We start from the raw sequence: 24,673 nt of genomic DNA, 5'->3' as shown, positions 1-24,673 counted from the left end.
TGAAGGATCTTCTCATACCTCTACTTTTTGGTTGAGGCTTTGATTTTCTTGAAAACATCAAACATCTTTTGTTTTGATGAAAAGGCAGAAGAATTTGAGAAGCATGAGGAAAAGAGGCTATCTTGTACAAAGGCTTTGTTTGTTTCAAGAGCATAGAAGTTCCACAGAATCTCACTTTCTAGCTCTATGAAGATGATTTATATTCTACAACATTCTCGTTTCAACTGTAGGTTATAAAATATTTCTCACATTGCAATTCAGAAAAATGCAATCTACATTATTACAGCTACCAGTAGTATTACTGTGTGTGAGTGTGGATCAGAACAACCTGTTAATAATATGAATGGCTGCTAACGGTACTCCAAACAACTGTTTCAAAAATACTTCAATTATTCGAATGAAAATAAAATTTCCCTCAATTTTTGGGGGGACATTTCTAACTCATTCCACTTAAGGAATGGAATTCTCTGATCAGATACAATCCCTCCCCTTCCCTCCCTCCCAAATCAGCGCTCTCTTTCTACAAGGTGTGAATGAAAAGTAATGCCTCCAACATTATAAATCATCAAGTGCTGTTCTACAAGCTTTGATATGTTCTTTAGCATATATGCTTTTGCTTCAGTTGGTAGAGGGTTGCTGTGAAAAAAGGTTGTGCTGCTATTTTTTTGTGAAATGGAAGCTTGCAGTGGGTATTGATGACTGTGCTTTGAACAATGTGTTGTGATTGAATTGCTTGTCACAATATTTGTCATGAGTTGAGGCAATTGCAAAGTTGGCTATACAGTCCAGACTTAATACCATGCAGCTTTCCACTGTTTCACTGAGCATTTCCAGAGCTGAAGGAATAGTTTTGTGGGCGTCTGTTGGACTCAAATGAAGAGATGGAAAGAACTTTTAGAACCTTGTTGAGTTCCTTTGTGATAGCTTTAAGAATTTGCTCCTTGTTAGTAGAAGTGCATAGCGAATGGTTGTGATTATGAGGAAAAGTAAATATAGGTTAATAAAAGAGCTCATTCATGGATTATTTTCCTGTTTCATTTATTAAAATATCACTATTTAAATTCAGATGAATAGAAATAGATTCCACTCTGTCCAAGTTATTCCCATTCAAGTGCAGCAGTATTAGAATGAGTGGTGAGCCTTCTGTTGCTTTCTGTTACTTAGGGAGTTTTTTCTTCTGGATGTTTGATAGGATGAGGGGGATGATAATGAGATGTAGAGCTCCCTGGCTTATGCATCCTTTCCATGCTTTATATACAATGATTGCCCACAGAAAGAAGCTTATTGACTGCATCAGAGGTGGTATTCAGCAGGTTCTGACCAATTCTGGAGAACCGGTAGCGGAAATTTTGAGTAGTTCGGAGAACCAGCAAATACCACCTCTGACTGGAGATTTTACAGTATCCTTCCCCTGCCACATCCACTAACCCATGCCCATAGAACCGGTAGTAAAAAAAAAAATGGAATCCCACCACTGGACTGCATCTTCCATTAAAGATTAGTTCTATCTCAGCTGATTAGTGAGGGGCACTAACTTACTTTCAGTCAGAATCTCACACTCATCTTTGTCTTGTTGGATGTAGAGAGTAAAGAGGGTGACCTTCACAGAGAGAAGGATGATTCAAGGAAGATCCATTATCAAAGCAGTCTAATAAAAGTAGCTGTTAGTTTTTTTGTGTCTCTCCCTCATTAGGCTGACACTAGGTTTGTTTTGGCAACAACTAGTCATTCAGTTTCTTTCTCTGTTTTTGTCAAAGGATTGTAAGCTTGCTTGCTTGCAATCCTGTGACAGAATAATTTATTCATATTTATTAATATACTGCCCGTCGCATCTAAGTGACCTCAAGCCGTTTTCCATAAAAATATAAAAAGTGGCATAAAGGCATAAATAAAAACAGTATTAAGAACAAAGTTAATATTAAAATGTTACAAATTGAAAAGGAGTGACCCTCATGTCACCAACTACCACAGGGTTGCATATCAGTTTTTGACTGACATGCCAGTTGACAGAGTCAGGCCTTAACTCTTTGGGAAGGCCAAGAGAGTGAGGACCCTCCTTATCTCTGGGAATAAGATGTTCTGCAGCAGCAGAGAAAGCTCTTTTCCTGGATCCCCCCAGGCAAAATCTTTAATCGATGGGATCGAGAACATACTCTCCCTGTCTGACCGAGTGGGACAAGATGATGTAATTTGGACTATAAGTTCCTCATATCTTTTTTAAAATTAATTTTCATTAAAAAAAAAATTCCACACAGGTAAGATACATTTTTACAAAGAAAGAAAAAAAAGAAAAAAAGTACAAAGAAAAAGCTAAAATAGAAAAAAGACAGATAACTAAAGAAAATTAATTATTTCCAAATCACTTTTTAACAGATCTTCAAAAACCCATCATGTTCCTTCCTATTAACTGTTCTTTAGAAGCATTCAGCCCCTTATTTAATCCTAATCATTTTCAGTCATTAAATCATCATTTCATTTTTATTCTTCTTTTAGTAAACAGTCTATAAAAGGTTTCCAGTTTTTCAGAAAAGTACTTATTGTTTTTGCCCTGACTTACAATTATAATGGAGCCTGAAATTTCTGTCCTTAAGTCTTGACAATTGTAAATCAAGGTACTTACATGTCTGGATTCAATTTTGTTACTTTTCTGTAGCAGTTATTAAGTGAACATGGAGATTGTTAAATCAGTGTGGCAGTTGTTAAGTGAATCCATGTATTCCTATGGGCATTTTTGCAGGAAACCAGCAAAAAAAAAACAAACCCCATAAATCATGATCCTAAAACACTGCAACAGGCCATAAAGAAGAGCCATAAAGATGTTGCCAATGCCCAAAATATGTTCATATGTCAGTGGAGGAATAAACCTCCATGGAAGTCTGGAACTACTAGGATGTAAGTAACTTTGGGTGGTGATGGGGTTCTGTCATAACTGAATGGTCACTAAATAAGGATTTCCTGTAGGTCAGTTTTGCCATTTCTGTCATTGTCACAATTCATTCATGCACTGTGGGCTTTTCATTGCTCTTCCATCCTTTTGCGTATAGTAATCTTGCTGTGGTTACCATATGCAAGATCAACTTTCCGCAAGACTTTTCTAAATTTATTATCCAAAAGTCCCAGTCACTCATCGTCAAAAGGGCGGCAGAAAGTTGAGGAGGTGCCATGGCCTTGAATGCAGCAAGTAACCGAGTGAGCCTATAAGCTGGGAGGTTGAGCAAAGCAGCTGGGACAGCCTTTCAGCTTCAAAATCAGTGTTGTAGAATAGGGATGTACAAATTTCCCAAAACGTTATCATATTCTACTCATTGTTCATTTGTTTTTGGACTTTTAGAGAAATTGTATACATTAAGATGAAATGGCAGTATGATATAGCAAAACATTTAGGAACTCCTTGTCTAAATGATCCATCTTCCACTTTGGCTTGGCTATGATAAGCAAAAAATGGTCCAACTGAATTCCTCAGCCACACTCTGTTTCATCAGAGCATAAGAGCAAAGCACAATTTTCACTTTGTGTACAGCCCAAATGTCCAACTCCCCTCACAACATTTTCCTTGTGCCTCAATGTTGGCTGAATTTCAGAAGATGTGGAGTAGCCCAGCAATATTAGGAGAACTCAGAAGTATGCTGGCCCTCCTTGAAATGCCTGCTTTTTATTCCATTTGTGATGTTACTATTTTTAAAAAAACAGTTCATTGAAAAAATAAAAATATACAAAAAAGTACATAGTAGAAAATATTTAATTACGGAGTAGTTTTCAAAGAGAAATTTCTGCCCTGATAACTGTGATGGGCTAATGGATTGTGTTTTCCTCTTTTCTTTTTTTTTTCAAAGTATCTGTATCTTACAGTTGACTGGATGCAGCTGTGGGTCTCTGTTTCAAGTCTCTTATCATGAGAAAGACTTTTGGAAGTGAAAAATACACTCAAGCAATTTAACCAAGAGGTTTCAATAAATGTTAGTCATGTTTTTCTGTTTCAGTGCATTCAAATGCGACTAGGAAAAAAAGTTTCAATGAATTTTAAATATAAAGAAGATTAGGATTTTACTGCCACATTTTATTGCAGTGCTGATAGCACCACTAAATTCCATTTTATGGATTGAACTCTGTTGTGCTGGGGAATGGGGATTCCTACAGAATATGCAAACCCAGCAGAAATTAAACATGGAGATGTGCATACAACCAGCACAAAGTGGCTGACGTCTCGTATGACCTTTGGGTTCTGTGCAAAACATCAACATAATCTCACAAATCATCAGTCATAGTGTCACTGTCCTCATATTGTTTGAGTCTATTTCCTAATATATTTAAACTACTCTTTTAAAACAAATGTAAGTGCCAAGTTCCATATCTAACCACAAGGCTCCATCTTAGGCCCAGTACTCTTCAATATCTGCATAAATGACTTAGATGAGGGAATACATTCAATAGAAGGAGAACTCATCAAATTTGCAAATGACACTAAGCTGGCAGGAATAGCCATCATCCCAGAAGACAAACTCAGATCTTGATAGACTTGAACAACAACATGAAATTTAATATGGAGAAAAGCAAGGTTTTATACTTAGGCGGGGAAAACCTAAGCTACAAGTACAGATTAGGTGAAACCTGTTTCAAAAACAGTAATGGTGAGGGGGACCTTGGAGTCCCAGTGAACAATCACTTAAATATGAGCCAATTGATGAAAAATTAAAGGAGAGAAGAAACAAGAAACAATTGATGGCAATTAAAGGAGAGATTTAACCTGGAATTAAGGAGAAACTTTCTGACAGTGAGAACAATCAACCAGTGGAACAGCTTGCCCTTGGAAGTTGTGGGAGCACCATCACTTGAGATTTTCAAAAAGAGATTGGACTGCCATTGGTCAGAAATGGTGTAGGGTCTCCTGTTTGTCCAGCTCTATTCTGATTTTACTTCTGATTCCTTCTTTATTCCTAGACTTCTCAGACCAATATCTGAGAAACTATGGCCTTCCTCACAGATTTTCTCTCTAGTAGATAGCTGGAACAACTAAATATTCCTTGAGTGAAATCCTTTGTACAAAAACTGTGTCTTAAAGTAATGGTTTTTTATCCTTCCTTAGGTTTAAAATAGCATTTCTGGCTATCTAAACTGGCTAGTTTCTTGCATTTCCTTCCCTTTCTTTCCAAATGGATGAAAGCTGTGAAACTTTCAGCCTGGGTAGACAATGTGGTAGTATCTCATTTGCTCCATCCAGCAGAGTCAATCAGAAAGAATTATGAGAGTTTAGTTTAATATTTAGAAAATATACATTTCCTCTTCTTGTAGTAGCCACTAGGTAATAGATAAAACAAATCTCTTTCCTGCTGAAAGCTGTTTTTTATGTTTGCATTTTCTTCTGTTGTGCCATTTGTTCCATAATTTTCAAAATGTGGAAGTCAACATTTCCTTATCAGTACTGTCACGAGTTTTGTTCTCCCCAAACTGGCTTTATTCCCTGAATAAAGGAAGCTTGAACGAATATAGGAAGCTGAGGGTCTATTTACAGAAAATGTTGACCTTCTATCACATTTCTATATATGATCCAAATATGTAGATTAGTCTTTCCTTTGTCTAGACACCTTCCAGATATATAGAGTTCAGCTGCTGCAATTTGAGCAATGGTGATGCTGGCAGGGAAGCTCTGGGTGTTGAACCACCTGGAGTATACAGGTGGGGCAGTGGAATTTTCTCCAGTGGTTTGGGTGCAAATTTGTCTATGGGTTTTCCTTGGCAGTTTAAATTCAGTTGAAGCTAATAGAATTGTAGTCACACTTAGGACTGTCATAGACCCTGATCAGATCCAATTTTATAATTTTTTTTTCCAATTATTAAGTGAACACCATGGTTGTTAAGGGAATGCCATTGACATAAAATGGTCACATAGTTTGCTGTGGGACATTTTTGCCCAAAACAGGAGCAAATGTCAGTTTTCAGCAAAACAATCATAAAGTGTGATCATGTGACCACGGGGGACATCCTTACAATCCAGCTTCACAACTGGATTGTAAGTACCTTTTGCAGGATCCTTTGTAACTTTGAATGGCCACCAAGTTATTAGTTATAAGTTGAGGACTACCTGTAAGGCCCTGAAAGCCTGGCTCTGCCAGTTGGCTTGTGGACCCAACAGTAGAGTATTACACTGGAGATGTTTGATGAATTACAAGAAAATCCCATCTCTTCCCTCTCCTACATCCTTCTTCCCTCCCCATCTGTTAATTGCAACTTCATCGGGATTGTAATTTTTATTAGTAATTAATTAATTATACGTTTTGTTGCTTTTAATGTTGTAAGCTGCCCAGAATTGTTTTCAAGCAAGATGGTCAGCAAACAAATTTAAACAAACAAATAATACTGGCCTTATGATTTGGTTTGCGCCCTTTAGAATAATGCCTGATTTGAGTTGGGCTTAATCAGGACTTAGTTACTCAAAACTTTGGCTGAAGTGAGAGCTATGGCTTTTCTTAAACCATACTGGGAAAACACCAGTAGATGTAATTTCTTAAACTGCACATAAATGCTTCTAGGATGATGAGTTCTGTTCAGTTTAAGGGGAAAGGTGCAGGTTTGTTTCAAAAAGTGCTTTGAACCTGTTCCTCCCTCTCCTTGTAAAAAGGTAGGTTCTTGAAACTTTGAAGAAAGAATTATATTTACATAATGTAATTCCATCTTTTAGGGATAAGCTTCCAAAACTTCACACAGCAAAATTATCATTTGCAAGCAAGCATTTTTTGTCTGCGGATGGCCCTTAAATACTGGTACTATTTATCTAAAGCAAATGTTTTGTTTTGTGATTAGTTCTTTTCAGGGACATTTATTTGGCAGGTTTGTAGTCTCCAGTTATCTTTCTTCAAACAGAGTTTGTCAGCATTCTCTTCACATGCTATGTTATTTTAACTTTCTAGGTCTCTTCTTTCATTTAATGCTACATTCTGATCTGTTGCATTGAATCTGTATGGTTATAAGCATAATAATTTATCTAACAGTTGTTATCTCCCAGATTGAGGTCAGGTTGGTGAAGTCTGGAGAATGTATTTGTGTCCTGGAGATATGTTTACTAATGAAGTGCAGCCATCAGGAATTTGGAAACTTGTAGCTATCTGTTGAACTGCATTCCAGACGTTCAGACAGTTATGGAAATACTTGATTAATATTGCCAGGATAGCTAATCCCTTGCAATAAATATTATGTTTGCTTGTTTAAATTTTGCAGGAGGATAAAGGATACCCCTAGTAAATGGGAAGTCTTCTTGTATATACATGAAATATAATTAAATATAATAGTTTAAATCAATTTCAGAGATTTAATTTAATTAAGGGGCTTCTGTGATTAAATAAAATTAGATAAGCAGTTTACAAACTTCCCAATCAATAATTTTATGCATCTATAACAATGAAACTAATTTAAAATCTAATATTAAAATTTTAATAAATTGGTATTCAAAATTTACCACAGGTTTTCAACAATAATAATAAAATTCAGATGATGTACAGTGATGATAAACTTCTGATAACTCATTTTGCTAGATTATCAGATCAGTGAGACTTTGTAGTGCTCAGTTCTTCAAATATTTGTCAGTATATCATGCTAGGTTTGAAATGCTTGTATTTCAGAGACTTTTATATAAAAAGACATGTATTCCACCTATAGCTAAATCATATTCCACATATAGCTAACATTTTGTATAAAATGAATTACCATTAAGTAGTTCTAGGCCCAAAGCTAGTTTCTAGGACAGAGCCAGTCTTATGTGATTCGTTAATTATTTGTATAGAGCAGTAAACTACATACATAAGAGTAAGTTCTTGTTCAGCTATGATTCCTCAAGCATTTTTAAAGATTAGAATGGTGGAGGACAGAGAACTCAAGGTTATAAAAACATTTCTTATCAACTCTAGTTCAAGGAATCTATATTATTTCAGATGTCAACATAAAATCATGAAGGCTAAAATTATGTTTTGTTCCTACTACATGTAGTCCTTGACTTACAAGCGGTTATGATGACCCTCCAAAAGATAATTGTGACCTAAATTCAAAGATTCAATGGCTGCCCCCTATTGTTACATGATTGCATTTGGGACACTCCACAACTGGCCTACATTTATGTCTTATGTTTGCAGCATCCCATTGACACATGACATGGCACAATTATTGTCATTTCTTGCCAGAAACCAGTGTTTACTTCTGGTTTCTGGCAAAAAAAAAAAAAAGGCTGAGGACAATATGTTGAGGACAATATGTTCACTGTTTGACCATGGTGTTTGCTTAATAACCGCTGCAAAAAAGTTCATAAAATTGGGTATACCGGTAGTTAAGTGATGACCTGCTTAATGACCAGCATGATTTACAATTGTAATTCCAAGCTCCTTATGGTTATAAAGCAAGAACTACATATGTGTGTATGTATGCATGTATGTTTATGTGTATATAAAACTTTGAGGCCACTTGAGAATCTTCTTTTCCCTGAAAGGATGATGCTTGACTGATAGATGAGAAGAATCGTCACTATGATACCAGAATGAAGCAAACTAACCCAGAAATGTATTTTATCTTCACAGGTTACAGCCAAGACTGCCTTCTTGTTCATCTTACCTCAGTATAATGTCAGTGTGTTGACAGCAGGTAAGATTATATAGTCTACTGAATTCAGGGGTAGGATTCAACTGGCGTTACTACCGGTTCAGTGATTACTTTTTGCTTGCGCATGCACTCGTGTAAATTAACCTTAGGCTGTGCCACCCGGACAGCTGAAAAGTGCTGCATGCAGGTGCGCAGCATTCAAAAAGCCTCTTTTTTCCTGCTTTTTCAACCTCAGCTGTGCCGCACAAAGCAGCTGAGGTTGAAAAAGCAGGAAATAAAGGACAGGTAAGAGCCCAGCAAGCGGGTGGGCCAAACAGCAGCAAGCACAGAACCGGTTCTGTGTCTGCTGCTCTTCAGAGCTACCGGTTCTATGAAGCTGGGCAGAACCGGTAGCATCCCACCCCTGACTGAATTGAAAACTTCTGCCTGGTAGTCAGCATGCTCAGGTTTCACTCAACTTGAAACCTATGTGGTTGTAACCACAAACTGGCTTTCAATTAATTGTGGGGTAAAGTGTCTTTACCATGCATCTAATACACAAACGTCAACATTTACATGCTCACATGTATAGGTATGCACAAACATACAGAACCAAGGAACCTCCAAATAAAGTTTTTTCCTTATGTATAATATAATCAGCCTTCCAGATGTGCTGGTACTACATATCCCCTAGTTCCCAACGTAGTAGCTTCTAAACAATGAAGCCTTCATGTGTACCACAGATAATGAGGACTGTAGTCATTCCTTCTAGAAATCTTGTAAAGTGATCTAGCACAGGGCCAGAGGTAGTAAATTCTGTAAAAAATGTAAAAAGGAGACTAGAATGCATCTGTTCAGGGTTTAATAGCAGTGCAGTCTAGAATGAGTCACAATCCCTATGTAGCACAGATAATGAGTACTGAGATTGACAACAGATATGTGCCTGCTGATCTGTACAGGTAATCCTAGGTTTATAACCACAACTGAGCCCAACGCTGCTGTTGCTAGGCAAGACAATTTTAAGTGAGTTTTGTCCATTTGATGACCTTGCTTGCCATATTGGTTACATGCAGCTGACTTCCCCATTGCCTTTGCTTGTCAGAAGGTCGCAAAAGCTGAGCACATGACCCCGGGATAGAGCAGTCCTCATCAATAAATGCCAGTTGTCAAGTGTCCAAATTTTTATCACAGGAACACAGAGATAGATCATAACTTATGACCTGCAACTTATGACCTTTTCCGTGCCATTTTAACCTGGGGTGGTCAGTAAGCAGTAGTTGTAAGTCGAGGACTATCTGTACATACAAATGCTTGTAGGCAGCTTGGATGATCAAATGAGTTTTCATTTTGAACTAGGGGGAGCATAAGACAAATCTGTGTACATTCATAGTTGCCCCTGTGCAGCCAAACTGATTAATATCCACAGGTTTAATTACTGTCTCTTGCCGGTGTTAAACGCACTCTTTCCTTCTTTGGTTCTGCTTCTTTGTATCTGCCTTGGAAAGCTTGGTTCTTAAATGGTTTCTCGGCTTAATTTTTTTTTATTTTGATCTCTCTCCTCCCCCCCCCTCCCTGTTTCCTTTCCTTTAGATGGTGAAATTGTTCTTTATCACTACGGGCTGAAGGATTTGGTTACAATCCTCTTCTACATCTTCATAGCAATCATTCTGCATGCTGTGGTGCAGGAATATGCACTGGATGTAAGTCTTACCTTGTGCTCAATAGAAAACCTAAGGTGTATGAACGATTGGCACCATCCTCCCCTTCCCCCCACATTTCTAATCCCGTGTTACAACTGAGATTGTAAAGTAACTTTACAGTTTTTCGTTTTGCATTGAAGCATGAGGTGGGCAGATGTGAATTTTCCCCTTCTTGAATTATATAAATTGTCCTTTTAACCTATCAGGTCTTTGGATCTTTTCCTTTTCCCCTTCCTTTCATTTTCCTTGCCTGCGGTAAAGTCAGTTTTCTCTTGCTCCTTCTTGTTGGAGGGAATGGGAAAGCTTTTCCTCTCTCCATCACCCCATATGGTGGGTGGGAGAGAATTTCTGGTCACAGCTGGTATTTGCAGTGTCCTGTTTTCTCCATCCTGTCCATGGGCTGTTAGCAAAGATAGCTTGTTTGGTTAAAGGGAGGCAACGGCCTTTGTAAACTGCTCCAAGCATCTTCTGATATGTTTGGTTATAGCTTAGAGGCAATACTAAAATATCCAGCAGCTTCTGCTTATTTCTAAGCGAAAGAGAATTGCCACTGTCATCCATGATAAACATACCTGTCTTTGCCTCCTTGTCCAAAATCCTGCATAAGATTCTGTCCCTGCCTCTGGGAAGCCTGGGATGAATAGGTGGGGAATCCTGTTTCATTTTGCATGGAAGGAGAATGACCAGCAGCAATAATAGATGCTGAATCATAAGCCAGGTCAAAATGTGTGACGCTCCAGGTCATTTACTTGATTTTTCTGAGCTGTTATAATGCATACCAGTCAAGCTCTGTTCATGCCGCTTCCTTGCCTTTTTCCTGGGTAATGGGGTGGAATGTTTGTGGGGGTTTTTTCCTGCTTTTATTGATTACTTCTTTTTCCCTAGAAAATTAATCGTCGACTTCATCTTTCCAAAATCAAGCACAGCAAGTTTAATGAATCTGGACAACTGGTAGCATTTCATCTTGCCTCTATGGTTTGGTGCTTATATGTAATAATAACAGTAAGTTACCTTAATCTATTCTTCCTTCCTTCCTTCCCATTCCCTCTCCCTCCCCATTTCCTCCCTCCCCTCCCTTCCCCTCCTCGTAGAAACTGTGCTAGTAAGACTTTGTGCTACTGCACACATTCTTTCTGCATTAGTGTCTGTTAATCTATGCAGAAAAAGAATGTGACAGGCTGTAGTCTATATCAGTTTTAAAGACGGGATTAGAAAAGAACTGAATTTTCATCTTTCAAAACATTAATCAGAAAATGAATGATTTATAGAACAATAAAAACAAAACAGTGGTGTATTGATTGAAGGAGTTCTTTATAGCCAGTGAAAATATTCCACATCTGTATGTCATTTGTTTCAGTAATTACTGCTTGGCTTTCCCCCCTAGTATAAAATATATTTTAGACCTAAATTTAGCTTGCAGTAAATGTCAAAAATCCTTAGCAGAACTTTGCTGAATGAGGATTTGCATGGAGACTATACAGTACAGAGGCTTAAATAATCCTTTGTTGTCAGAACAGTGATGAATTTGAGGAGAATGTCCATATCCTGCATGGAGTTTAGTTTTATTTACTTACTTGAATTTAGGCACCACCCAAATCCAAATTAACTCTGGACAGCTCACAATATATGGATTTCCAGCATAAATATTTTCAGCTCTCTCAGCAATAGTATGTGAAGAAATAATTTTAATACTTCAACATTAAACATTTTCACATCAGTGATTGTACTTTGTGGAATACATCAGGGAGCTATAGGACATGACTGGAGAAAGTAGAAGAAGCAAAGTGGTGGGGGAAGAATAAGATCAAAGGTATTAAGTACTGGGGGAAAGTGAGCGGTAAAGCAACAATCCAACACAGCAGCAGCAGCAGCAACAGCAGCAGCAAGCATGATAGAAATGGCAAGTTTAGGAATATGGGGAAGATAATGTGAAAAGTGAGTTCATATCAGATATCTATCAAGGGAAGTTTTATTGTTAAATTTCCACCACTCCAAAATTAGTGCAGTGTTGTCATATTGAAAGATGGTGGCACTATTATGAAGCAGATTCTGGGGATGGTAATCAAGAACTGTAGTCCTCTTCTTTGAATATTATGAAAAATTTTAGTACATCAAAGTGCCTTAAAACACTTTTCTTAGAGGTGTGCATTTGGTTCCAATGCAAGAAAGGTACTTCATCATAGGCATGCTAGTTGTTGAGGTAATTCCCCGTTAGGAGAATGAGCGCATACAGGGAGACATATTGAAAGTAGTGTTTGAATAATACACACACAGCACACAGATATACTGTATAGTAAATGTAGGTTTTTACTTTCCATAAAGGTTTAAGCAAAGTTCAAAATAAGCAGTCCAAAGTCATTCACGGTTAAATCAGTCAGTTTTCAGTCCAGGGATAATCCAATAACAAAGTCCAGTATCAAAAACAGTTCAGTATCAGACTTACATCAAATCCAGGAATAGCAGTCAGTTATGAGGAACGGCAATAATCTCCAACAGAAGGAAAACAGAGACTTACACTCTCTTCTGAGATTAAGACTAAGACTAAACAACCCAGGTTTCTGGCTCCATCTTATGGCCGTTTGAGAAACCACACCTAATTACACTTTTAGGATTCTCTTAAAGAGACAGTATTAAAATGTCTATCCTGGTTTATGTATTTCTAACCCAAAATACCTGTTAGTTGACTTACATTCCTAACACTAGTTTTACCTTTTGGTAGTGCCTTTAAAAAGCTATGCCATTTTGTATTCAGACTAGTCCAAAAAAATATAACATTCATGTTAAGGAGATATTAGCATGCCAGTGTTGGATCTGATTTACTAGCAGTTCAAACGCATATAAAATGCAAGTGGAAAAATAGCAACCATTTTGGTGGGAAGGTAACAGAGTTCCGTGCTCCCTCAGTGCTTAGTCATGCCAGCCACATGACCATGGTAATGTCTTCAGACAGTGCTGGCTCTTTGGCTTTGTAACGGAGATGAATACCGCCCCCTAGAGCCAGAAATGACTAGCACATATGTGCGAGGGAAACCTTCTTTACCTTTACCTTTGGATGCAAATGCTGCACATTTCTTGTCATAAAAATGTCAAATTGGATTGTTAGATAAAATTCAGCTGGTTTTAAATCTTATGAAGATATCTTTCCCCCATCTTAGTTATGTTTGCATCTTGTATTGAATAGTGAGCAAATATCCCAATGAATTAGGGACTAAAATATTCAAGTGTTGTCCAAATGTGCAAAACTTTGAATGCAGTGGTGTGAACTAGGTATGCTTTCAATTATTAATGATATTGAAATCTCATTTTGTTCAGTTCCTTGATTTTCTTGATGTGGGTTGTATATAATACATATTTTGTTACAGTTATGGAATCACAGAAGGTGAATTAGGTGGCTGTATACATTTTTGTAAGTTAATAAATACAAGCAATCTTCCTGCTTATTTAACCAAATTATCTTGAAATATTATTCATTCTATATGAAAAAAAGTGCACTAATCTCACTTCTAAAACTGCAGCATTTTATTTTTTATTTTTGCAGTCGGGTAAGCTGATTTTGGTTTGTCATGAGATCTTATAATTTTTGGAAGAATGTTTGTTGAGAACTGATGAGGCTAGAGGAAGTAATACTGAATAAATGAATCTAATTGTCTGAATAATTTCAGGTCTTGTAATTTTAATGGAAAATAGCTGCCAAGGCATAAGCAACAGTTATTCTGTGAAATGTGATCCAGAAACATTGAAAGAAGTACCACAATTAACATTATGCACGCTTCCAATTTGGATAAGGCAATTGCAGCCATCAGAGGAAAAAGACAGTTGCAGCCATTAGAGGAAAAAGATAGATTTTGCCAATGATAAATGAGAACAAAAGAGAACAAAAGGAAATGAAAGCAGAGCATTTTTATTCTTTAAATCAGAGGTTCCCGGGGGTGTGAAAACTTGGTTTTAGAAGTTTCAAAATTATATTGTATATGTATAATTATATGCATATAATTATTTTTACGGGTTGTGAGAATATATCAGAAGCATTCGAGGGGCACGGGGTATAGAAAAGATTGGGAACTCTTTAAATAAAGTGTCCTATTAATTTCAGCTCATGATGACTTCATGAAAGTGTCATGAGTTTTCTTGGTAGTAGTGTAGAAGTGATGGGTCATTAATGCTTACTAGAATGTGTTTTTCATTTCTCTATCTTGTCACCAGCCCTAGGATTTTCTGTGATCTCACATCCCAATACTAACCAGGTTCAAATCAGACCATTGTCACTTTTCAAGATGAACCAAGATTAGCTATATGCTGCTCTAGCTATCAAATTGATGCAGCTGCCGGTCTCACAAATGGGCAGGATGCAATCATATGCCTCAGGGATACAGTGACATATCTGAGATTAGTTACTAAGCGCTGAAATCACCTTGGGGATGTTATGACAGCTACAATTATGAAGACCTGTTATAAATTCCCCTTATTCAATGCCATCATAACTTTGAACAGTTGCTGAATGAGTAGATGTTAAATGAGGACTAGCTATATACTTTGATGAGTTAGTTGAGCATGATATTTACCGAGTCTGGATTCAGATGAAGACAATGAAAAGAGATGGTCCTGGCCCCTCTTACCAGTTTTGTTTGCAGACAAATGAATTATAAAAATTGATATTTATTGGTAAAGCAACCAAATGGTGATTAAGCTTGCCAAATAGTTCTGCTTTCTATTCCTAATTTTTCACTAATTATTTGATGCTCTGTGAACGCACTGGCAAGTTAAATGTTTTTGGCAATAGCTAGGAAAACCACTTTTAAACCAGCTATTATTACAGTTATTACAGTGCATTAATTATCATCATTCTATTTCTTGTTGATTTAATTAGTTGCGGCAGTGCTTTTGAGAGGAACAGCTGAGCTTCCAAAAGACTTTTTCAAAATGAAGGAGGTGGAGAGTGTCTGTCCCATTGCTTCCATTTTTCACACCTTCCAGTCCATCTCCCTTGAAAGCAAACAGGCTGAATGACTTTAATTTGTAGCTTTTGTAAATCAAGCTTTTCCCTTTCTGCACTTTCCACATGCCGCCCTTTTATTCCTTGATGTCTTAACTGAGGCCTCTGGTTGCCTAAGAAATTGGTTAAAGCTGTTAATCTGCAAGATATGGAGCCATAATATTAGAAATTGGGGTTGCTTCTTTATACACTTCTGAAGTTGTAAATTCAGTTCTCAGCAGATGGGTTTCTGGATAATTTAGTGTCTAGATTTCCAATCTATTTTGGGTTTTCCTTCCCCTCCAGTTTTTGTTTTACCCTGGTAGAAACTTGTGTTCATAGGGAAGAAAGAAGTACTAATGTGTTTAGCTCCTACTAGCTTTGTTTTCTAGGAACAGAGTCGTAAGTGTGTGTGAATCTTTTGCTAGATTGAACTGTAGGTTTTTCTATTCCCACTTTTTCTTTTTCCAACCAGATATATCATGCTGCTTAAAAACAGGGCTTATAATTAGCAGCCATCTCCTTTGTTTGTTCCCAATGGTAATCTGTTAGAAAAATGCTATTGATATTTGCTATCAGAACAAATAATGGATGATTGCACAATTAATAAAAACTAGCTTTATTCCTTCCTGTTTGATTAGATTACTTTTTCTGGCATCTGTATTATGAATTTACACAATGGTCTTAAAAATGATGCCTGAAGGCACCAGTGTCCCTCCAAACCTCTTCCTTGGGCCTACCAGGTTTCCAATCCATCTGACATGTTAAAGATGTACAAAACATTTCACATGAGAATATATAAAGTTGTAGGATTTTCCTGTGGAATAAGCCAATATGTGCATCTCTTGGGTTGCCTGGAACAGGAACAACTTTGTGTTCCTAAATGAACATGTTCTGGGGCTGCAGTGTATCCAGAAACCCATATGTTGAGAACTGAACTGAGAAGGGTTTAACACGTTGAAGTACACCATATTCTGGATCATCTTCCACAAACGTATTCTGAAATGCATAGAGTAGACTATTACAAAGGGGAGAAAAACATAACCTTATAGAGCTGGGTTTTCTTCTTTGGGAACATATAATAAATAACTACTTTTGAAATATTTAAATGAAAAGAAATGGAAAAGTAACACGCTGCAAAACAAAGCAGTAGAATCAAGAAGTATCTTTGCCAGATTCAATCCGGGTCAATCACCAGGATCATGGGTTCCAGGTGACTAATCTAATTAAGTTTTAAAATACAGATAGTCCTTGACTTATGACCAGAATTGAGCCCAAAATTTCCATTGCTAAGCAAGAGATTTCTTAAGTGAGTTGCTCCCATTTTATGACCTATTTTGCCACAGTTGTTAAGTGAATCATTTCAGAATTATGTGTTGTTAAGAAAATCTGGCTTTCCCCATTGACTTTGCTTGTTAGAAGCCAGGTGGGAATGTTCCCAATGGTGACCTTATGACCCTGGGGTAGTGAATTTGTCATAAATACACTGCTCAAAAAAAATAAAGGGAACACAAAAATAAGACATCCTAAATCTGAATGAATGAAATATTCTTATTAAATATTTTGTTCATTACATAGTTGAATGTGCTGACAACAAAATCACACAAAAATTAGCAAAGGAAATCAAATTTAGCAACCCATGGAGGTCTGGATTTGGAGTTACACTCAAAATTAAAGTGGAAAAAAACACTACAGTCTGATCCAACTTTGATGTAATGTCCTTAAAACAAGTCAAAATGAGGCTCAGTTAGTGTGTGTGGTCTCCACGTGCCTGTATGACCTCCCTACAACGCTTGGGCATGCTCCTGATGAGGTGGCGGATGGTCTCCTGAGGGATCTCCTCCCACACCTGGACTAAAGCACCCCTAACTCCTGGACAGTCTGTGGTGCAACATGGCGTTGCTGGATGGAGCGAGACATGATGTCCCAGATGTGCTTAATTGGATTCAGGTCTGGGGAATGGGCGGGCCAGTCCATAGCATCAATGCTTTCGTCTTTCAGGAACTGCTGACACACTCCGGGCACATGACGTCTAGCATTGTCTTGCATTCGGAGGAACCCAGGGCCAACTGCACCAGCATATGGTCTCACAAGGGGTCTGAGGATCTTATCTCGGTACCTAATGGCAGTCAGGCTACCTTTGGCGAGCACATGGAGGGCTGTGTGGCCCCCTAAAGAAATGCCACCCTACACCATTACTGACCACTGCCAAACTGGTCATGCTGGAGGATGTTGCAGGCAGCAGAATGTTCTCCACGGCGTCTCCAGACCCTGTCACATGTGCTCAGTGTGAACCTGCTTTGATCTGTGAAGATCACAGGGTGCCAGTGGTGAATTTGCCAATGTTGGTGTTCTCTGGCAAATGCCAAACGTCCTGCATGGTGTTGGGCTGTAAGCACAACCCCCACCTGTGGACATCGGGCCCTCATACCACCCTCATGGAGTCTGTTTCTGACCGTTTGAGCAGCCACATGCACATTTGTGGCCCGCTGGAGGTCATTTTGCAGGGCACTGGCAGTGTTCCTCCTGTCCCTCCTTGCACAAAGGTGGAGGTAGCTGTCCTGATGCTGGGTTGTTGCCCTCCTACAGCCTCCTCCATGTCTTCTGATGTACTGGCCTGTCTCCTGGTAGCGCCTCCATGCTCTGGACACTATGCTGACAGACACAGCAAACCTTCTTGCCACAGCTTCCATTGATGTGCCATCCTGGAGAAGCTGCACTACCTGAGCCACTTGTGTGGGTTGTAGACTCCGTCTCATGCTACCACTAGAGTGAAAGCACCGCCAACATTCAAACGTGACCAAACCATCAGCCAGAAAGCATAGGAACTGAGAAGTGGTCTGTGGTCACCACCTGCAGAACCACTCCTTTATTGGGGATATCTTGCTTAACTGCCTATGCTTTCCACCTGTTGTCTATTCCATTTGCACAACAGCATGTGAAATTGATTGTCAATCAGTGTTGCTACCTAAGTGGACAGTTTGATTTCACAGAAGTGTGGTTGACTTGGAGTTACATTGTGTTGTTTAAGTGTTCCCTTTATTTTTTTTGAGCAGTGTATATCCCAGTTGCCAAGCACCTGAATTTTGATCACAGGGGTGCTGCAATGATCCTAAGTGTGGAAAAACAGTCATGAGTCAATTTTTTCAATGCCATAGTAACTTCAAATGGTCATTAACCAATGTTTATAAGTTAAGGACTACCTGTACAGTGAGCCTTCCCCACGATAGATTCGCCTTTCTCATTTCCTTTAAACAAATTGACTTTACTTTTAAACCATTTAATAATAGGAATTATCTGGGCTCTCAAAGAAAAGGATGGCTAAACTCCTCATCTACAATTAGTTTTCCTTTGCAGAAGGCTCTGTAGCTTTTGATACATAAGTTGCCAGCCACTTGGATATCAACGGGAATATTATCTGAATTAAGCAACAATTGGTTCTAAGGGCAACAGCCAGTTCCATCTTGCCGCCTCCTCCTCTTCTTTCAGCTTGGCCAACATACTGGAGTCTCGTTCTGGAACTTGCCCTTGGGATCCCCATAATTGCCTTGATCCCTTACCACAGTAATGGCAAAAAGAGGGCAGCCAGTAAGGGAGCCCACATGAGCAGCCCAGCCTACAGCTGGCGACTACAAGTCCTTCTCTTAACAAAGTCTGTGGGGCTCTGCCTCTGGGGAAATGGGGAAATTTAAGAACCAGTTCATAAGAACCATTCAAAAACAGCTAGATGGATTAATAGGACTGATGATGATTACTATAACATGAGTGACAAGAATTTGTTTAAGGGTCATTACAGCAAAGATGGCTGCTGACTTCCTCTGATTTTCTTCCTCTCTCCAGGAAGGATACTTATCAAACCCCAAAAGTCTGTGGGAAAGCTACCCTCATGTTCATCTCCCGTAAGTATTTAATGCTTTGGTAATTTTTATTTCTACTCTTCAAGAGAGACACAGCATAACCATTGTACAACTGAACGAAACCACTTCCTTCCTCTTGGTTATCTGAAGTCAGCAGTGAGTAATGGTGGCAAAAACAGGGCATTTGGGGCTTCGGGGCTTCTAAAGCAATCTCATAGCTCCCTCCTGTGAACAATGCCAAAATTGCAAGCACAAATCTAGCTTTTGCAAGGAGAACAAAGACGTCCCCAGCTCTAAGACATGCAGAGTCTGCCTGGCAGTGAGGAGGCACCTCATGTTTCTGAGAGGAACAGGAGTTGTATTGGGTAGAAAGATGACACAGGACAATTACAGATACTTGACATAACTGGGTAAGACTGGAGTTTTCTCTCTCTCTCTCTCTCTCTCTCTCTCTCTCTCTCTCTCCCTCCCTCCCTCCCTCCCTCCATTCCCCCCACTCTCTCATTTAACAGACTTCTCTAAACTTTCATTAAATCCTTTCATTAAATCCTAAAATCCAGTGAGCCAAGTTGCCCTCCAACCATATCTGAACATTTCTTGATATACTTCGAACATTTCTTCATATACTTCGAAGATTTTTAAACATTTTAAAAGGACTTTAATCTTTCTTTTGTGGGTGGAAGCAGCAGTATTTAAAGTCATTAAGTTACTTCATATTCCACAGATAGGTAGTAAGATTTTAATTTTTCCAGAAAATTCTCAGAACAGAAAATAGAAGTAAGATCTTCCTAGTTGCATTGAATTAAAATTGGATTGTCACTAATTCCTGTTTATGATTCCTGTTTATGATGTCTAGCAAAAGCTCATTCCCATTACATAGGTACTAACCTGTTCAAACATGCAACTATCATCCCTTCCTAGAGAAAGCACATGTTGTGGTTAGCCGCCAGCAGGTGCAGATGGCTGAGGAGAGTGATGACTCTGATGAGGGGCCAGGACCATTAGGGAGTGGACTGCTGCCTTCAGGGATTGTGGGGGCTGGCAGCAGTGATGAGGAGGCTCCCGAGGAGCCCGTGCCAAGTGCACATGAGCACAGGATGATTCGTAGAGGAGAACAGCTGGATGCAACGTAATGGTCCCTCCCTCCAGGGAATGTAAGCCTGGTTTCAAAAGGGTTTTGCTTTTTCATTACGTGTGGAGACTCCGGCTTATCTAAAGAATTCTGCCAAGGCTTTTCTGGTTGGACTAATTGGCTGCAAGCAATCTTTTATCTACAAAGAAGTTATTTGTAGATTAAAGCTGAGAAGGTTTGAGTTGCTGTGTTTGTTTGAGATTTTCTTGCTGGTAACAGGGTTGGGTCAAAACAGTACAGTAGTATAATGTGGATATATGCTTCTTGGTATGTGGAATCAAAATACAGTGGGGTATTGCATACAAATAGCAAAAATAGCTCGTTTCCCTTCTGTTTTCATCATAGAGAGAAGTTATGGTGCAAATAACACCACTGGTGCTTGGTAATTTAATTATTTGGGAGTAGAGTAGATACTACATATTGATGCTGGTTGTTATATTCCACAGTGAATTTAGAAATGTTGCTGTTTCCTAAAACAACTTCACAGTAGGCTGCTTCCTAAAGGGATGTTCATAATACAGTAGGAAGAACAGAAAAAATGTGTAACTGTTTGCTCACTGCTATTATTTGTTATATTCTAGGTTCCAGGTTAAGTTTTTCTACGTTTGTCAGCTGTCCTATTGGCTGCATACATTGCCTGAATTGTATTTCCAGAAGGTGCGAAAGGTGAGTGCCAACTCAAGGTGCTTTCTCTTCACTCTTACTTTAAGATATGTTTCAGAGGCTGAAATAATTACCCACAAATTCACTGTTACAAAACTGTACTTTCCCCAGATTAAGACCACTTCTCCACCTACAACAGAGACCTCTGATATTAGTCTGTTAGCAAGTGGGTTAAATAAATGCATAATCTGCCACTGTTGCAAAAACTACAGGGAGCTGGCTCCCTGCTCCTGTAGCTCAGACGGAAACCAAACTTCCAGGCAGAATCATTCTCCTCCATTCTATAATATTATCGTGATAACTCACAGTATCAGGTTGAACAGAAGTTTTTGAAAATGGAGCCGTAATAAATGCTTATGAATAATCCTGATCCTAATCCCCAATTGCTTTGGGAGCAACCTAAGATAATGCAGATACATGCAACCGCTTTCCTGTATTCTTAAAATTAACACTGAATTGTCCTTATTTTCCTAGGAAGAAATTCCACGTCAGTTGCAATACATCACCCTTTATCTAGTGCATATATCAGGAGCATATCTCTTAAAGTAAGTGTTACTGAGGACTTTCCTTAATGCATTAGGTTAACCAGGAGACTGTGAGTTCCAGTCCTGATTTAGGCACAAAAGCTGGCTGAATGACTTTGGACCAATCTCAATCTTTTACATTTTTTAAAAAATATAAGCATTTTTGGAAACAAATGCCATGGGCTTTGGTCCATATTGCACATATCATGTTATTTTCATTTAGGAATTGCAGGTGTTCAATAAAACACATCTGGATTCATGGATAGACTTTGTAAGGGAAGGGTGAGGATATGATTTATTAATGCTTCTGTCCATCATCCATACCTGGTTTTGCTCACTCATAAGTTTTCGTGGAGAAAATTCAACAAGCATGAAACATTTTTCCTCCTTGTCTCTAGCCTCACACGCCTGGGACTAATCTTGTTGCTGCTGCAGTATGTTGCTGAATTCCTCTTCCACATGGCTCGCCTTTTTTATTTCACAGATGAAAACAATGAAAAGTTGTAAGTGCTCTTGGATGAACTTTGGATTATTAGGCCAAACTTTCTTACCATAAACTTTTTGTAATCCTGAAGCTGGGTTGTCTTTTTCTAATGTGCTGTATCATGTTTTACTGCTAAAAGAAGGTGACTGCTAATATAACTTCAATGTGATGGCTTGTTAGCCTGGGAATAAAATTCATTTTTCTACTAAGTAGAGAAAACCTCAGATTCCCAGTTTCAATCTATGAGGATAAAGAATTAAATGGACATTATTTTGTCTGAAACATTCAATACTTGATGCAAATCTGTTTATGTCAGATCTCCTTTGATAATCTTCCAGAGAACAGTGCACAGTGACAGTTGCTATAAAGTGAAATGTGACAAATTTTAATGCAAGAATGTATTTTTTTCCCCCTTCAATTTCATAAGGTTTAATGCATGGGCAGTAGTTTTTGTCATCTCACGGCTTTTCACCCTCACCCTTTCTGTGCTGGTCATTGGCTTTGGGCTGGCTCGAGTGGAGAACCAGGCATTTAACCCTGAAAAAGGAAACTTCAACACTTTGCTTTTCAGGTAAGTTTTTCATGAATTCTGGATGCTGAAGAAAGATGGCTTGGGGCATTGATGCTTAGAAAAAAAGGGGGGATTGTCATTTCACCTCTCTGTTTATTTAGAATAGATGTTATTATTCACATTGCTTACTCGTGATGAATAGATTGGGGAAAAGTGGCAGCATTATTGCTTCTTCTTCTGTACATACTTCTTTGGTAAAAACTCTTGCCTTGATAGTTTTAATGTTGTTAACTAATACAACTAGTACAAGACACCATTGTTCGTAGGAGTTGAGGAATCCCCGCCTCACTACTGTTTTAAAACTGATGGAACAAAGCAATCCCGGCTAGGGGAAAATTGCTTTGTAGCATCAATGTTGTTATAATGCTTAACCAGGATTAATATAAAATAGGAAGGCATGTAAGGGACACATTCTAGAAAGTGGTGGGTATGAAATCACCCATAATCCAGCCCAATCTTCTGTGACTGACTAATCATAAAGTAATCATAAAAATCAAATGGGCACTATTTTGTTACATTCCTGAGTTTTTATTGCATACAAAAATGAGTGTGAAGAATATGATTTAAGCTGCAATATAACAATTATATTATTATAGAACTCATGTTCTAGGTAAACTATTTTTTTAAAGTAATAAGCTTGATAATTTGTTATGCAATGAAGCATCTGAATACAGACCGCTGCCATATTTTAAAGATTGTGTGCACAGTTGCAGAGCAAAACAAACATCCTGCTAACCAATATACAAGTAGACTGTAGAGGACCCGGCTTCTTGGGATTTGCCAACCTCTATTTCTCTCACCTTAAGTTGTTCCAAAAAGGAAACCATTTTCAGGACAGTTAAATTATTATAACTTGTGGGATTGGTCTTGTCTTTTGCAGTAAAACTTTACTATCCCTCCTGCTAACCATGCTTATTTCCCTGGAAAAGTTGTAATGCTAATATACGATCACTTGCTCCAGCCATTTAACAGCAGAGGAACAGCCATCTCTTCCCTGTTTCTCAGTTAACAGAGCACTGATCAAGTGATCATTGAGGAAGAGTGACCAGGGGTCCCCAGGTGCCCCATAGCTCACCCCTGAAGGAGCTGTGACTGCATGCAGTGATGATTCTCACCCTAGAACAGGCCAGATCCAAATGTGCTTGTTCCAAATATGTTTGCCTTGCCTCCTCGTAGGATGGGTGTGTTGCTTCTGGTGTGTTTCTCACAGGCCTGGATGATGTGGCGCTTCATTCATTTCCAGTTGCGACGCTGGCGTGAATACTGGAATGAACAGAACAATAGAAAAAGGGTTCCAGCCACTGTCCACTTCAAACAGCAAGTAAAGACAATGAAAAGGGAATCTGGTGAGCATCTGGCCCAATTGACCATGTACTGAAGCTGTAGAATGCCTCTTATTAATCAGTTCAATTGCTAAATGAACTAAAAATAACTAATTGGAAAGTAGATTTTTAATTAAATGCTTTAATAAAACTATTTAATAAGAATGAAAAATTACAAGGACCGAGTTTCCTACATAGGGAAAAATATCAAAGATTTGGGAGCAGGGGAGAGGGAATGTCTCCTTTAAGCAATGGACCAGTGGTGGGATTCAAAATTTTTTACTACCAATTCTGTGGGCGTGGCTTGGTGGGCGTGACTTGGTGGGCATTGCAGGGGAAAAGATACTGCAAAATCTCCATTCCCTCCCGACTCCTGGGGGAAGGTTACTGCAAAATCCCATTCTCTCCCCACCCCACTAACCTGCTTTCCAGCTCCGTTCTCCTGTGCAGGGCAACAAAAGAAGACCCAACCAATCAGCTGGAACTCAGGAGGCAGAGAATAGATGGGGTGGGGCCAGACAGAGGTGGTATTTGCCAGTTCTCCGAACTACTCAAAATTTCCGCTACCTGTTCTCCAGAACTGGTCAGAACCTACTGAATGCCACCTCTGATATGGACCTTCTGTAACTTTCACCCAATCACCCAGCACCAAAGTGCGTGCATTTCATTCAAAGTATTATTTCCATGAATATGCAATATAGTTTAATTTACTTTTATTATACATATAAAAGGCAATGATGAACAATATAATTCATATCAATATGCAAATATTTTATTGACTTAAAGTCTACAAATAAGGGGCTTAGCTGGCTCAAGCTTTTTGGTTCAGCAGTGGCATCAATGCCCCTGCTATGCTAGAAATACTTCCTGTGATGCTTCTTCTGTCTAC

The 24,673-nt window shown here is 38.6% G+C and overlaps 1 protein-coding gene across 2 annotated transcripts in view; it reads left to right on the top strand.

Moving 5' to 3' along the window:
* Positions 1-24,673, top strand: part of TRAM2 (translocation associated membrane protein 2) — a 42,874-nt gene that overhangs the window by 12,819 nt on the left and 5,382 nt on the right. The window contains exons 2-10 of one of the 2 annotated variants that reach the window (XM_087919352.1): positions 8,559-8,622; positions 10,150-10,259; positions 11,145-11,261; positions 19,072-19,130; positions 20,802-20,886; positions 21,358-21,428; positions 21,806-21,910; positions 22,319-22,462; positions 23,706-23,808. In XM_087919352.1, the coding sequence (XP_087775478.1) occupies positions 8,559-8,622; positions 10,150-10,259; positions 11,145-11,261; positions 19,072-19,130; positions 20,802-20,886; positions 21,358-21,428; positions 21,806-21,910; positions 22,319-22,462; positions 23,706-23,787 (837 nt within the window). In that variant the 3' untranslated portion in view covers positions 23,788-23,808. Of the gene's footprint in view, positions 1-8,558; positions 8,623-10,149; positions 10,260-11,144; positions 11,262-19,071; positions 19,131-20,801; positions 20,887-21,357; positions 21,429-21,805; positions 21,911-22,318; positions 22,463-23,638; positions 23,809-24,673 lie in introns of both variants that reach the window. The other variant, XM_026712916.2, reaches the window with a different exon arrangement.

This window comes from Pseudonaja textilis, chromosome 1 (assembly GCF_049901715.1).
Source record: "Pseudonaja textilis isolate UNSWEBS1 chromosome 1, rPseTex1.2, whole genome shotgun sequence".
In the NCBI taxonomy this organism is placed as follows: Eukaryota; Metazoa; Chordata; class Lepidosauria; order Squamata; family Elapidae; genus Pseudonaja; species Pseudonaja textilis.
This window is presented reverse-complemented; position numbering and strand designations above follow the sequence as displayed.